This window comes from Carex rostrata, chromosome 19, assembly GCF_964058835.1.
Source record: "Carex rostrata chromosome 19, lpCarRost1.2, whole genome shotgun sequence".
Lineage (NCBI taxonomy): Eukaryota > Viridiplantae > Streptophyta > Magnoliopsida > Poales > Cyperaceae > Carex > Carex rostrata.
Genome location: NC_135936.1, coordinates 8,723,905 through 8,740,276, shown reverse-complemented (window position 1 = coordinate 8,740,276; position 16,372 = coordinate 8,723,905). Strand labels below are relative to the sequence as shown.

Here is a 16,372-nt window from a genome sequence, read left to right as displayed (position 1 = left end):
CCTAGCCGTTATAAGCTTTCACGGTCAGGATTTTTTTTTTTTTTTAGTTAATTGATAAGTGTAAATGTGGAGATTTACGCTAATTCTAGCTGTGATAGTCTATAACGGCTAGAGGACGTGATTAACTATCACGTTTTCCCTATTTCTCGATAAAACGCAAAAGCGTTCTCTAATCTCAATATTTAATTAATATATTTTCTATTAATAAAAATTTCGGTAGCTGGAGGAGTACTGTCACTTTTTTTTTTTTTACAAAACAAAAAATAATGAGATAAAAAGAGTGCCGAAGAATTTGAAAATAAACAAATTTATTATTACTCGAATTCTAGTTGTATCTCTGAAAACTTCTAAGATATTAATGAAGATTTTTTTTAATTTAAATTTCCTTCGCTCACAAGTGAAATGCATTTAGGCTTTTTGTTCATTACTATGTCGGCTAAAGTAAAGTAGTTAAAGAAAATTTTTGTTACGTTAAAATTAGAAAAAGAACATAAACCCTCCTTAAATGGAAAGTTTTTACAAATGGAAAGATCGACAGTAGTTGTCGTCGTCATTGTGATGATGATAAAGGTGGGGGTGATTATTATTATCATTGAATCGAATCAGTTCATAATTTTTTTTTTAAATGATTGAATAATAAAATTATTAAAACTGAAAGCAAAATAAATATTATTTAATTGAATTATAAATATGTTTGAATGCTTTGTGAATTGTGACATTGCATGAGTGACTTAAACCTAAAGCTCGTAACTAATAGTCATGCATTTTATCAGGAGCATGGTTCAAATGTCTTGTATTTTTCATACTTTAATCATGCTTTACATCTTTATAAACAGTTGATCCAAATCGAACCGCTCTAATTTTCATATTAAAATGTGCTTGGAGATCAAATTCTATATTTTGATTGAAACCTTTTTACTATTTTTTAAATAAGTATAAAATCATTGTTTTTGAATGGTTCAAAATTTTCTGAAATATTGTAATTCTGTATTGGAAATCCTTATTTTAGCACACACGAAAAGGATATTGACGGCTTGATATCCACAAGAGAGAAAACCATGACAATGGATAAAAATTGAAAGAACAGAACATTGGGATATGATGAGAAATTATAATATTAATACCTTCAAATTAGTTAGATGGGAAAATAAGAAAATATATGTAAGAGTTGACAGATAAGATAAATCAAATTTTGTAGGTAGACATTTTTTTATAAGAATTGAGAAGGGCGTGTAAGAAATTAACCCTATAAGAAAACATAACTCCGTACTAAACCCATTTTCTGTATCTTTTATCCAATATTAAACCACAAATTAACATGAAATAACAATTCAATACTAACATTGCTGATACTTTTGAGTTAGCCCACTTTCGAACTCTGTAGAGGCTATTTAACAACTGAACGGCCGATAAATTTGACAATTTTATGCTCACGCTAGTTATTGAACTCTCTATTTTTTTTTAATACACACTGGGTTTTATTGCGACAACAATCGCTGCCCAGAGAAGAGAAAAGGAAAGGTTCAACCGACATTCCGACCTACTAACAAAATAGGTCAGCACGTCCTTTTGGCACTCTTTGCACATACAGAGACGTTTTCCATCCAACAACCAAGTCTATATGTATATACAAGCAAAAAATAGCTAATTATTATATCACTGGAATGCAAGAATAAACCTTAAATATACAATTAATTGAACACATGACAATACGCATGCTATAATCCTGAGGGCTCACTCAATACAATTCCAAAATGAATGTAGGTCATGCAATATTTAGTATCATCGGAGATCAGCCACATCAAACTTGAGACCAGGGTCCATGCAGACATCTGTGCTGCTCGTGTAGATGGGCCCACCATCAGGAGGTGACTGGTGTGGGTGGAACCCGCCATGAGGGCAGTTCTTTATCACTGACATGCCACCAGGCACAGTCAGCCGGAAAATCCCATGATTTCTGCATGTATTGTATTTTCAAGGGTTAGTCGGCTCTGTGACTAGGGGTGTTCATTGGGTCCGGTTTATTCGGTTTTGAACCGAACTGAGTTAGTTCGGATCAAACGGTTCGGTTTTTTCGGTTTAATGGTTTGGTTCGGTTTTCTTTTTAAAACCGAATTATAACTTCGGTTCGGTTTGGAAAATTTCAAAACCGAAATAACCGAACTTTTATATATTATGAATTTGATCCGGACTGCCTCGATTTATTTCTTAATCAATTGCTTTAAATACTTCGGTTTATTTCTTAATATCTTAATTTATTTCTTAATACCCGGTTTATTTCTTAATATACTTCGGTTTATTATAAATCAATTGTTTTCAATAAACAAATCAATATATTTCGGTTTGAACCGAACAAACCGAGATAAAACTTTGGTTCGGTTCGGTTCGGTTCAGTTCGGTTGCAATGCTAATTCGGTTCGGTTCTATTTTTAAAACCGAATTATAACTTTGGTTTGCCTAGTTCGGTTCGGTTTCAACCGAACCGGACCGATGAACACCCCTATCTGTGACCTTGATTAGGAATTGAAAACCTTGTGAACTGCTCAAATCCAGTGCGGTCTGATTAATTTATTTGAACAACATACAAGAATTTTGTCTTTTTGAAGTATATAATAAGAGGAGAGTTCCAATACCTCATGTTTTTCATACCTCATCATACTTCATATTTTATATCTTCATTTCCAAAGTCTAAACTATCGATCTGAACCACTCATATGATATCCGTATTAAAATATGCTTGGAGACCAAATTTTATAATTTTTGAAATTTTTTTACTATTTTTTCAGATAGATACAAAATAACTGTTTTGAACAGTCCAGAAACAGTAGTTTTGTACCTATCTTAAAAAATAGTAAAAAAATTCCAAAAATCATAAATTTCATCCTAGACATATTTTAGTATGGATATCATGTTGAGTGGTTCGGATTGATGATTTGGACTTTGAAAACGAATATATTAAATATGAGGCATGAAAGGCATGAGGTATTGGAAACCTCCTCATATAATAATTAATGGAGAAAAGGAGGAAGAAAAAAGTAATACACAGTGAACTGGTATAGGTATATAATTTCTCTTACCGAGAACTATCCCTAGGCGCCATGACAATTGCAATTGCTTCAGGAAGCATAACCTAAATATAGGTTTTCAAAAACAAGGTTATTTAGAAAATGAGTCCAAGAAATAAATGTCAATTACATAAATGCCACTGGGTTAAAAAAATTCACACCTGGTAAGAATACTGAGTATGGATGTCAATCGACGACATAAAACATGACTGTGTTGGATGTGTCTGAATAATTATAAAATATGTTAGTTCAATAACATGTTATAAAGCATTCACAACATTTTATTGGAGCTTCAATTCAAGAAAATAGTTGCCCATAAGAAATATTACTTTTTTCCAATTCTGAGATGATAAACTTACATGGATCCATCCAAGAGTAAAAAGGGAATTCTTATCTTGATACTCAAAAACCTCTTCTTCATTTGTTGTATTACACTAGAAATAACAGAAATAAAATATCATTGACTACATTATTAGATCATAATCAGATCAATGAACAAGAATCTATAATTTTAAAAATACCGAGTCAGATGTGGCCTCTTGCTTGGGAATAATAAGTGCCGTCACAAAGAACTTTCTGTTTTTCTGGGGAACCAAAAAAGGGGAAAAATAAACGGCATAACTTGTTTTGCTTACTAAAAGCAGCCAGAGATGAGTATATAAATGCAGAAGGAAACTACAAAAAGGAGTAATTTTTTTAAAACACTAAAGAATGAAGCTTTTAGAATCCAATCCAGAACATAGAACCAATAGCCATCATTTTATTATCAAATAATTAATTAAAATTAATAAAGCTTGAAAAAAAGAGGGTTCTCATGCATTATATTTTGTGTCCAAACAGAAAATTAGAAATTAAAACAAACAATTTTAATAGATGATCGTGATCTTCATAATACATGTGAGGCATCCACATACAAAATATAGTTCTCGTAGTCCGTTTCACACAAGATCAAGAAGCAGCAAAATAAGTGCACTAAAATTTATTTATTATAATCGACTCGATCCTATCATTTTATTGGCTCTGAACTTGTGCAAAATAAGCTCAAAAATTTTAGTAACATTTAGGTGGACACCTCACTTGTTAAAAACAAGATCAATGGTTCAAATTCGTCCTTTGGATTTTGAATTTTAAAATACTAGTATAAAGGAGAGGTTGTAGCAACTTGGACAGACAATAGTTGTGACACAAGAATCCATCTCAAAGAGAATAGGCAATCTTACAAGTGATCCAGCAAGCACACCACAAGTCTCCAGACTTCTATTGGTGTTTGACTTCGCAACTCTCAAAAAACTATCCATCAATGCTGTTGACTAGTATACAAACATAGGAAACAAAAAGAAAACACACAAGTGGCATGAATAAAACTAATTTTTAATGCTTTTTATTTGTATAAACAATCTAAATTGAAGTTCACAAAGATTCTTACAATGACAAGTTGAAGGGGTGCTTGAGCCTTGACCAGCCGTTCCTGTAAATCAGCTGGTGTCTCTTGTGAGATAGAGACCGGATTATCCAATGATGTGGGACCCGGCAAGTCAAGCACCTCTGCTAGAACTGGCGGAGGCATAGGATCTTTACTAGGATCTTTACTAATTTCCAATTTAACAAGGGTTTCTAAAGTTGTATCCACTTGCGAAGGTTTAATATCTTCCTGCAAGGAAAGAACCTCCTCAAGTGGGGTTTTATGATGGTTGGGGGTAGCTTCATCTTTTTTAGTTTCAGTTGGTTTTTCTTCTTCAATGGGATTTAAGAAACTGAACAAAGGAAGAAAAGGGGAAAACAAAAACTTATAAGATGTTTTTAGTTTGCAAGACAAGAATATAAGAAAAGTAGAACAACCATTCTATCATGGTATGTACAAAAATATATATATATATGAGGAGGGATCCGATTACACCATTTTTTTGGTGACACCGGTTACACTCGCCATTTTCAAAGCTTTCAAAGTCCAAAAAATCGATACAAACCGTTCAACTTGTTGGATATGTTAAAATGTGCTTGCAGATCAAATTTTACATCTTTTGGAATTTTTTTACTATTTATTAAGTATTTAACAAAATCGCTATATTCAGACCGTTGAATTTTTGTACCCATCTTAATAAATAGTAAAAAAATTCAGAAAAATGTAAAATTTGATCTGCAAGCACATTTTAACATATCCAACAAGTTAAACGGTTTGGATCGACTGTTTGGACTTTGTAAATATAGGGTGTAACCGGTGTCACCAAAAAAAATGGTGTAATCCGATCCCTCTATATATATATATATATATATATATAGAGAGAGATGGGCTATGGTGCATTGCAATGCATGAACCCTTTTATGCATTGCACTCTAAATCATGGATTTAAAGTCCAAACGATCAATCCGAACCGTTCATCTTGTTCTTCATATTAATATGTGCTTGGGGACAAAATTTTACATTTTTTGGAATTTTTTTACTATTTATTAAGCAATTTTGAAAGTCGCTGATCTGATGGTCCAGAAAATTTTACTGTTTTTTACTGTTCACAGCAAAACAGCAATTTTCAAAAATGCTTAATAAATAGTAAAAAAATTCCAAAAAATGTAAAATTTGGTCTCCAAGCACATTTCTATATGGATTAAACATTTAACGGTTCGGATCGGTCGTTTGGACTTTAAATCCGTGATTATAGTGCAATGCATAAGGGGGTTCATGCATTGCAATGCACCATAGCCCATCTCTATATATTCCTAAAAATTGATAAATCTGAGAATGCGATATCGAAACTATAGAAGGATTAAGAATATGATGTTGCTTCTAAAAAAACCTAATAAACCACAGGAACTACATATATGAGAGCCTAGAAGAAAAAATCTTCACTAAACAAACGCAACAAACACAAAACACAAAGGAAGTCATTAAACCGCATGAACTGCATATATAACTACCTACAAGATTAAATATTTACAAAAAATATGCACAAAAACAGAGCATAAATGTCACCAAACAGAAAGCTGAAAAACAATTGAAAAAGAACTTGACCTTGTGAGATCAATCGGACTGAGATCTAAATTGCTTGTTGGATATTGTATCTGGAGAAAAGAAAACGAAAGAAATTAGTCCAATTCCAATACTAAATGAGTAGAGCTAGGGAGGGCTTAAGCTCACTAAGGAGGTCGTGGGCTTAATCTCATCCAAATCATACCTAGTTTCCTCATGATCAAGAGATTGAAGGCTATGAAGGTTTGAGGTGTTTTGGTGCCTTCATTTTTCAACACTTTTTGACTTATTGAATTATACAAGATCAAAGCATTACAAATTTGAAAACATAAAATGCATGATTGGTAAAGTAGATTAGAATCAAAGTTAAAATTCATCATTTAAAGCCAATCCAACGGTTTTTAAGATTAAGCTAATAAACCCCCTTGGTGTGCTTAAGCTCACCTTAGCTTTACTCAAACTAAATATAGAAGTTAAAGAAGGATAAAAAAGGTAAATATTTAGAAACAGACAATTACCGGTTGGTGGACAACAGGAGGTTGCCACTGCCCATTAAGACCATTAGGTCCCAGAATTGAGTGCCTCATGAGCGTCTCGTCCCTTGCAGGAGGAATGTTGAAAGACCTACATGCCCCCACAAAATGCAAAAAGTTTGTTTTACATATTCAAGAACTGTTCCAAAGAAATATATTTTACACAAGTAACAGAAATAAGGCAAGTCTTACGATCTACGAACAAGAGGCCGCTGGTCAGTTCTCTGTGCATAACCGTTTGCTCCGGCAATTCTATTCCCCTACAGTTTCCATCCGCAAATAATAACAAACTATACACGAGATAGTAAGAGTGCAAATTTATACAGAGATTGTTGAATGAGTGCAATTCCTTTAATCAGCATCTTTAAATGGTTCAATGAACGATAAAACAAGTATGAAATCTCACTTTTGCAACTACATGCACGTTATTTGTACCAAATAGTTTGTACCTAAACTGTTGGATTTCAAAGTTTAATCTATTTACAACAGTTGTCAATGGATGGCAACCCAAATAAACAATCCTTCTCACCCATACTAAAAGATAGAATTCATTTGAGATAGTACTCTGTAATTCCATATTTCCTTGGATTGGCCAAAGACACAATTCGTTTTCTCATTTTATAACCAAAACACAGAATTTGCAAGATAATTGTAACTACAGCTAATGGCCGCTGAGTATAATTGTATAGGCAAATCCAGTTTCAATATTAACAATGCTGCCCCTAATTATACAAAGCTTCTGAACCTAGATTAAAAACTAGCAAAATCAAATTAAATGTTGGGCTCTAAATATGCACACACATATTATTGCCACATTTACTTGAGTAAACATCAAAATTTAGTGGTTGTTTTGTCAATGTTTCTTGACTTCAACTGGGTTGGTGGTTCAGCATCGTTCTTTAATCCAAAAGATGAAGGTGCTAAATGCAATTAGCAGGTATGACAATATGGGTGTTATTAGTGGTAACTGCAAAAATGCCCTTGGAGCATGTGGTAAGAAAAAGAGTACCTGAACATGCTGTTGAAGTAATGGTGCCGGTTTGTTAACTGGTGGCCACACATACGGATCACTAAAGCCATTCTGATGGGGCTGGGCCCAGCTGTCAGCAAGTTTTGCAGGCTTTCTATTTATTTCAGCTAGCCGCCTTTGCACATCTGGCTTCAAGGTCTCTAGCTCGGCTAAAGCACTCAGCAATTTCTGTCAAATCCAATTGAGAATGTTATAGTGAAGGGGCAATCTTTCCATCCCCCCCCCCCCCCACACACACACACACACCCACAATGAATTTCAACATATCTAACCATCTCCTACCAAACTATATATATGTGCATATATATTTGTTATTATAATTAATGTATCATTGAACCCGAGGTTGCCTACACATGGATAATGAGGTAACTTGAGCATAAAGAGAAATCATGAAACAGAATGAAAAACATTTAAAGTTTACCAATTTAAAATGATTCCTTTCACTTTGCGGATATAGAAGATAGTCCCTATGGCACGGTATTGTCTCTGTTATTAGACTACAAGAGAAAACAAAACCATCAAGCAACCATCAAACTGAACTAAAAATAAACAAATTGTCATGACAATAGCAATAAAAAAAAAAATTAAATATCAGAGCAATTGCACTCACCTCGAAAAGCGTAGAAGCATGACATACAAGTCAATTATGTTTCTCTCATTGCGGTAAATGTTAGCCTGAAACAATAACAAATACACATTAAAATTTTCTTGTGGCTCATTCACTTTGGAGTTGGATTGAAAATTATAATAATTTTGTGTTTGATTGTTTAGGTGTGGTTAATCTGTGGGAAGTTGATTACTGTATTCCATGGGGGCTACTCAGGTTACAACCCTAATGAATGGAGGAGGGACAGCTTTGGATGGAAATAGGCGGCAACCTCTCTCTCTCTCTCTCTAATAAATATAGTCACATTAAGTCTTAACTTGAATTAACTAAGCTGATACCAATGCGACTTATAACAGGCTAACAGCTACAACTAGCACTATTCACTTCAAAGGAGCTGACAAAATTCATACTGTTTACTGGAAAACTCTAACAAATAAACATGAGAAGCTGAAACAGTATGTAATTTCAGATATTAAACTTCATCTGATACTTCACCTGATATGCGCAGATCGTCCCAAAGTTTACTAAAATTACATTAAACTCCTTTGAAAATGGCCTTATTTTCAGCACGAACAACAAAAACCTTTCCGGAAATTAGGAACTCGGAATTTAAGACTGAAACCACTTATCCCCATGTACTCAGCTAAAAATGAAACACAAACGAGCATGAGATATCACCTGTCTTATCAAAGCATCTGCGATTCTGTAGTAGTAGCGGAGAGAGATCCTGTTGTCAACACCCACCCTCTTTGCGCTGTTCTCTATATTGATCGACATTTTAGGTTTCAGAATCGACCTTCCTTACAGATTTTTTCAAGCAGTCACTAAATCTCTGACTCTTTGTAGCTATCTCGACATCAATTCGTCTATTGGATTTTGGTCGCGATCGCGGCGGTCGGAGATGGTAATAAATAAACAGGGACGAAGAAAGGGGGGGCGAAACGGAGGCAATGCGCACGCCACCGAAAAGGGTAAGTTAGGAAATATCTATTTTTAATTTTTTTTATGCAGCAAGAGGTCGTCGAATGTAAATAATGTGACGGATATATCCCACCAAATTAGTTGAAAACTTGAAAATGACAGAAATTACTAAAATGACCCTGGTGGAAAGTTTTACTTCTTTCAAAAAAAGAACTTGCAAAGGTTCTACTGGCAGGTGTGAAATTGGTGAATTAAAATAACCTAAGGTAACATAATATTTCTGTTTAGATCCGGAACGTTCAATCTTAATCGGCACCAATATTAATGAGATCTCCTGCATTTTTAAATAAGGCAGGAATGATCCAGATTCTGATCAACGGTCTCAATCTAAACAGAAATATTCTGTTACCTCGGATCGGAATGTGGCAAGGCAAGACTGACTACGGTCTACGGTCTACGGATTTATGGGCCGCATTTTTAGGGCTCTAAGAATTTAAAATTGTTGGACTTATTTTAAGGCTTCATTCATTAATTGCGTTACAAAGTGTTATAATAAGGGTCCAATCTCCAATGTAAGTTGGTTCAAGCTCGTAATTCTATCACTTATCACAAATATGATTTCAAATTTATTTGTTGCTTATGGGCCGCATTATTAGTTAGAATATGTTTTGCTGTTTTTCGGCTATCATCTACCACTTATCACAAATATGATTTCAAATTTATAAGTAACCAATCAATTTGTCATCGCTTGAAAACATTTTATATTAGCCAATAATTAATTAACTAATCATTTATTCAACTTTGTTCACCCTTTTCACTCGAATGTACGCATCTAACTAACGGGATTGTGATGGTATGTCATCATATAATCGGATGCATCATCTGACATACATGAATGGATTTTCATGTGGATATATAATATATTGTAAAAATGGTTTTTGAGATCTTGAAAAAAATTCCCGAAATAATATAAATGTAACATACTAAATCTAATATAGTATAATATATTTTTCAACAGTTTTTGAAGCTTATATGACTATTGTAGACTAAATTTTGTCTTTTATCAAGAATTGATTTGTTCATTTGCAATCATTGGACCTTTTATTTGTTCCATTCAAATCACTACATTTATTTTTCCGATCAAAATACTAACAAATTATATATATTCTTCTCTATATCATTTTATATTTTGTTATTTATTTTAGACAGAAAAATATAACGAGCAACTTAATTAGAATAAATAAAAAATTCAATAGCTACGTAGAAACAAATTAAACTTAAGTGGTCAATTAGTTACTAGGAACAAAATTCGGTGAAATCCGGCAAAATTATCCAACTAAAACATCTAGAAATATGATCCAAATTCAATTTATAATCTATTAAGATAAATTGATATAAATTTACATTTGAATCTTTAAATTCTTATTTAATAAGAATCGCCATCCGTATTTGAATCAAAGTTGAAATCAAGTCCATCAATAGCCGCACATTTAATGTTGTATTATCCCAAATTTCATTTATCTTATCAAAAACTTTAATATCACGTATTTTCTCCTAAAAATTTATTATATTATATTTTTCACCTTTAAATCTGTAAAAACTCATGTATTTACTCATTATTAATTTTACAATATATTAAATATTTTTCAAAGTAATTAAATATAATATTCGAGACTTCAAAGTTCAATATGCAAGTGAAAGAGGAACCGCCTGACTGACCCTTTAACCTAACCATTCATTATTTAGGAAAAAATTTCAGTGTTTCCATATAAACTTATAAGATAGTCGATATCCACAAAAAATACTACAATATCCCATATTTCCATAAATTTTAAAAATAAGTTTCCTATGCAATCTCCTACAAAATACAAATAAAGGAGAAGGAGATAAAGCATAGGAAATACAAAAAATGACTACAAGTAAGAAACACCTTCATTTCTTTTCAGGATCATTCAAATTTCTTATAGTTCTGAAAAAAATGAACCATCATGAATCCTATCAGTCTGAATATTTTTAAAAATAAAAAGACAGTGGACATTTTTAAAAAAAATTATTTAATTGAGAATATTAATAAAAAATTCAGCCTTCACTTAAAATAAAAGAATATATTTACTTAATATACGGATGAAACTACTACTAGTTACTAAATTTTTCCTAATCTTCTAGAATTGCATTTTTCTTTCCGACTTCATCTAAGTATTTCTTTTCGAAAATAAATCTGCTGTTATTCCTTTGGGATAACAAGATCCATATATGATAAAATGTATGATAAAGTATTTTATTAAGATTCATGTATGATAAAGTATTTTTTGTTGAAATCCGCACATAAAAAAAATTTAAACATATGAATGAAGAATAACAAGGTCATGTTATCTCAAAGAAATAACAGCACATTTATTTCCTTCCTTAGTTTTGGGTGTCCAGTAATATGGATGAAAGAAAAAGGGTTAATTTAATTTTTAAAATAATTAAATTAAAGGTTAAATAAATAAAAGATGATAAAAATATGAATGTTAAACTTTTATGAAAATATTAAATATTATGATATTTCACCATTTCAGAAATTTATACGGACACAATGGAAAATATGCAAGCTTGTGTAAGAGGGTCAACGGGTTGACCGACAAGACCCCCAGAAGTTGCGAGAAAATCGAACACCTAAACTACTTCCCATCTCCTCGCTCGCTATGATCCCAGCGGTGCATCGCTTCTCTGCTGGAGGCAAAGAAGATTCACCGGCGGAGCACCCGACTCTACCTTCCCGTCTCCACAACTTCAATTTCAAAAGCTGGGGCACCCAGCGCCACCTCCGCACGCGCAAACCTACCACCAATACCGAGCCCACCTCTATGTCCCCTTGGAATCTACGCGCTAAAAGAGCAGAACAAGGGGAGGAAAAGACCGGCGAGGTGGTGACCAGCCCGATCGAGGAGAAATTTGTTGAGAGGAGAGTGTTCTGTGTGACCCTCCTGAGAGAGGAGATAGAAGAGGATGTTTATGCTCTGAAGGGGACGAGACCCACTAGACGTCCCCGCAAGCGTCCCCGGGGGGTTCAGCATCAGATAGATGTAAGTAATTTTACATTCAAATGTTGCTGTATCTATATCTTTACTTGTGATTTATCCTACTTTGTAAATGCTGGTTATTCATCAGATGCTCTTTCCTGGATGCTTTTTAACCGAGATAACCTTGGATACATACAAAGTAGTGGAGTAAGGTATAAAATACATCCATCTATTAGAAATTTGATTATAATTTCTGTTCAAGTATGTGAACTTTAATTATCTCCTCATTTCTCATTGTTGTGGTTGTTACTTATTACTGCAGAAAGTACTGATCCCATGTGAATAGGCAGATAGGCAGGCTTGTTGTGAGCTAATTTGTGTGTTGTACAGTATGTATTGTTAACTCAGAAGCAGAAAAAAGTTTGTTTGGTAGTGTAAACATGCGTTGGTGTTAAGTACCAGTGTATAAAGTGTAGCATACAGATTCTCGGTTGAAACTTGATATGTATTTGATTTTAATGTTGGTTTCTTCAAGGGACTTCTCCGTTTGTTCTATACTTGTAAGTTCTTTCTGGTACTCTATTAAAGAAGGTTGATGCTTCTTTAGTCCTAAATTAAGCTTCATCAAAGCTACGGGCATTTTAACAATGGCATAGCATTGACTGACAAGTTCAAGTACTTGTTTTGAGTTTTGACATTTGCTCAAGTTCTAGTAGAATTTGAGAATATGTCATACTGGTATTACCAGGAGAAGCATTAGTTCAGTACGACTTAAATTTTTTTTTTTTGAAAAATAGTGGTATTTTACCACCGATTTCATTGAAATCAAGAACCATAGCATATTTGACCTAGTACCTAAAATTGGTACCAAATCAAATACGACTTAAATTTAGGTTGGATATTTTGCAAAATGAACCTGGTGTATTCCTCTGTGAAAGGATATATTGGGAACCATGAAAACTGACATCTAAATTGAAAAATGGAATTGTAGACGTGTTATTTATTGTCGTGTATTAAATGTGGTGCAATTCGGAAATAGATTGCACACCTGTCAAATGCTGATAGAAGCCGAAGTGTTAATTTTCTAATAGCATGTTCGATGATCAATAGATCTTGAAATTACTAGAAATTTGATACACAGCCTATTGAGATCATAGAGATTTTAGTTCTTAATTTAGACGAGTGTTGAATCACTTGTAATTGTTGTCATCAAGTTGAATCACTTGTAGGCTAAAGTTGGCTACTGGTCACAATATCTCTAAAAAATCCTATTGGCTGGTTCAATATTTCTTTGACAATTGACAATTAATTCGGGTAAATTTTAGAGAAATGACTTCAAAGTAAGAAGGGAAGAAAGAATGTTGGATGAAGTGTTTTATGTAGATTTAGATAGATTGTCATACTGATCTGTACAATTGTAGTGTCCAAAATTCAATATATGTTCACAGCCTGCTGAGTTTTAACTGAATTAAAGGAAAAATTGTCATTTTCTTTAAAAAATTCTAGAACACCGTTACATTATTTATGAATTCAGTTAAAATATCAAAATTGAGGTGCAGCAAATACAGAGAACCAGGGGTTTATTTTAAAAAATATTACTGTTACCCGAAGTATTGTATTATAGGGTTCAATTAAAACAGCTGTTTTAATGGAGGTTTTTACATAACTGACCAAATAAACAAGGTTTCCATAGGTGAAGAGTTTTCTATTATGTGAGGTATCTTCACATGCACAGTCTGAGACCCAGTTCTCAAACATTCATTCTGAGCTGGCAATAACACCGTATTTGGTTACTGGTAATGGAGGAATGGAAGGGGAAAAGAAAAATTGACCCTTTCTCCTTTAGTGTACTTCCATGTTTGATGATAAGGTTAGTAGAGGAAAAGTATCAATTCTGGTTGCTCCAAAACTCTGAATTCACGACCTCCCAAGTAGTATCATTTTGGTTTACCTACATATTTATTCCCAGTTGATGAGAAGGTTAGGGACGGGCGTACCAAAACACCTCCCCAGTTGGGTGATAGCCAAACTAGCTAGGAGTAGTTCCCTAAAATTCTATTGGAAGGATTTATTTAAGACAGACCTATCTGTAGTAGCAAAGTACAACTGTGTACAAGTACCAAGTGCAGCTATTGGTATGAAACCGGCACTGATTGGCCTATCTTATTAGCATCAGTACTGAATCCATCTATTGGTGTGAACAGATTGATTGCCACTCGATTCCAAGGTAACATTCACATGAAAAGCTGAAATCGGTGATATCTCTAATATTGGTTCAACTCTGTACTTAACTCTATGCACCTGTTAATAAGATTTTATCTTTTTCATAGTAAGCTGTTACTTATTGTATATCTTGACACTCGCTGGTACCTTATGGGTGCTGCAATTTAGGATGTTGTGCTTGCTTAATGGCTTAAATTGAAGATTTTTCAATCAAAAAAAAAAAAAAAAGTTGAAGACCTAACCTATGATGAAGGTAATTTGTGATTTAGTTAATAGAAACCTAGGTAAATCAGAACAAGCTGATGGCATCAATGACTATTGAGTAGGGCATTTGTACACGAGTCATTGGCTTGGAGTTCCAGGTTAGTTGACATATTCATGTTTGTTTTAAAAAGAACATATTCGTACTGTTCGATATGCTTTTTACATTTTGGACTTGGGTTATTTTTGTACTGCAGTATGTAGAAGATGAACCGTGTTATGTAATTGTTATCTTTTTTGACATATTGAGAAGATTATTGTAGGGCCCTACATTTGTACAGATGAGTATGATAAGTGATCAATCTTATGCAAGTACTTCAGTAATTGATTTTTAATTTTTGAAGTAATAATACTTGAGTCTTTAATATTAATTACTGTTCTCATTTGGTCCTTCTTGTAGTTTCACAAGGGGCGAGTTTCTCATGCTGAACGAGTGCCTATTGCACGACTTCACTGAACCAAATAGTATGTTGTGATGCTCTGTGTGTAGCATCACAAAACTATCTGAGAATCCAAAATCACTTTACAAGTACTCATGTGTCCCCTTTGTCTACTACTAATTTGACAAACGATTATTAAAATTTAGATGCCTGAATTTTACAAATGGTCATTTAAATATAATATTAAGATGCTAGCATAGATGTTCCAAATATGGTGTCTAAGCCCTCATTAATAGACCAAGCATAGCTAAAACAGATAGATAGCTAAAAAAAAAATTGCAAGTTGCTAAACTTGGTGACTTAGTGCCATCTCATGCAGATCAAACCCAGTATTAAACACATGGATAAATCTGTATCAAATTTGTATAAGACTATAAGAGTTGTTTAAATTGCCTGATATTCTGTATCTATATTACTTGTTTAAATGAAGGCTCCATGTGCAATTCAATTTGACCAGACCCGGAGTCAAGATTCTTGACAAAACAGTTGTACACATGGAAAATATGCATCTGTATTAGACTCCGCGTGGTCTAAGTCTTAGCTACTCCTTTTATACCGCGTCGACCTTCAAACTGGGATGTATTTAATCTGTGAACACGTGCTGTATCAGATGGTGATTTATTTCCATCTAGAATTGGTGAACATTCATTTTACCGACTTAATAGACCGTGCTGAAGAACTGCGTGTGATCAAAAAAAGACTTCTACTAGTCAGGCTAAGAAATTTAATCTCCTTGAAGTCGTTCATGCCATTTTCTAATTCCCAACATGTCACGACACCGATTTTACCATCAATTGCGCGGCTAGAACAGCACACCTTAAAAAAACATTGTCATGTTGATTTTTTTTTTAAATTATTTCTCTCGTTAATTTACATGTACTTTTGCAAACATTGTTTTGGTTTTGATAATGGAAGCACTACTACGACAAATACGTTTTAATCATCAGAATACTACTAGATGCAACACTCAACATCACAATAAGTTGGAGTGAATTCTCTATAATATAATTTTTAGATATTTTTATGATATCAGTAGAAAATTCTAAAGAATATCTGGATATTTTGAATCTTTTGTGTATATATAGAAAATATTTGAATTTATACAAAATTAATACCTAAGAATTTAAAATTTTCGGACTTTCTGGACGCATGAGATAGTAATACGAATTTTCAACTTGTACGTGTATCAAAATCGTTGGTGACAAATCTCAATATATTGTTTGTACTACACCTTAACAAGTCAATGAATTAAAATTAAAATGTGTGGTGTGAAAATTAGAGCTTTACTATTCAGGCTAAGAAGTAAGAACTTTACAAACATT

The 16,372-nt window shown here is 33.3% G+C and overlaps 2 protein-coding genes across 2 annotated transcripts; one reads left to right on the top strand and one right to left on the bottom strand.

Annotated features, from left to right (window-relative positions):
- Nucleotides 1–1,534: 1,534 nt before the first annotated feature.
- Nucleotides 1,535–9,229, bottom strand: AMSH1 (associated molecule with the SH3 domain of STAM 1). Its single transcript, XM_078320722.1, has 14 exons — nucleotides 8,879–9,229; nucleotides 8,204–8,268; nucleotides 8,015–8,090; nucleotides 7,573–7,761; nucleotides 6,756–6,823; nucleotides 6,549–6,654; nucleotides 6,073–6,122; nucleotides 4,492–4,819; nucleotides 4,286–4,375; nucleotides 3,587–3,649; nucleotides 3,425–3,499; nucleotides 3,227–3,289; nucleotides 3,078–3,130; nucleotides 1,535–1,957 (listed from the first exon to the last, which is right to left on the bottom strand). Exons 1-14 carry the CDS (start codon nucleotides 8,975–8,977, stop codon nucleotides 1,783–1,785), a joined length of 1,500 nt encoding a protein of 499 aa, XP_078176848.1. The 5' UTR covers nucleotides 8,978–9,229; the 3' UTR covers nucleotides 1,535–1,782.
- A 2,501-nt stretch (nucleotides 9,230–11,730) lies between these two features.
- Nucleotides 11,731–12,713, top strand: LOC144571888 (uncharacterized). Its single transcript, XM_078321287.1, has 3 exons — nucleotides 11,731–12,189; nucleotides 12,275–12,338; nucleotides 12,449–12,713. Exons 1-2 carry the CDS (start codon nucleotides 11,809–11,811, stop codon nucleotides 12,335–12,337), a joined length of 444 nt encoding a protein of 147 aa, XP_078177413.1. The 5' UTR covers nucleotides 11,731–11,808; the 3' UTR covers nucleotide 12,338; nucleotides 12,449–12,713.
- The last annotated feature ends 3,659 nt before the right edge of the window (nucleotides 12,714–16,372 follow it).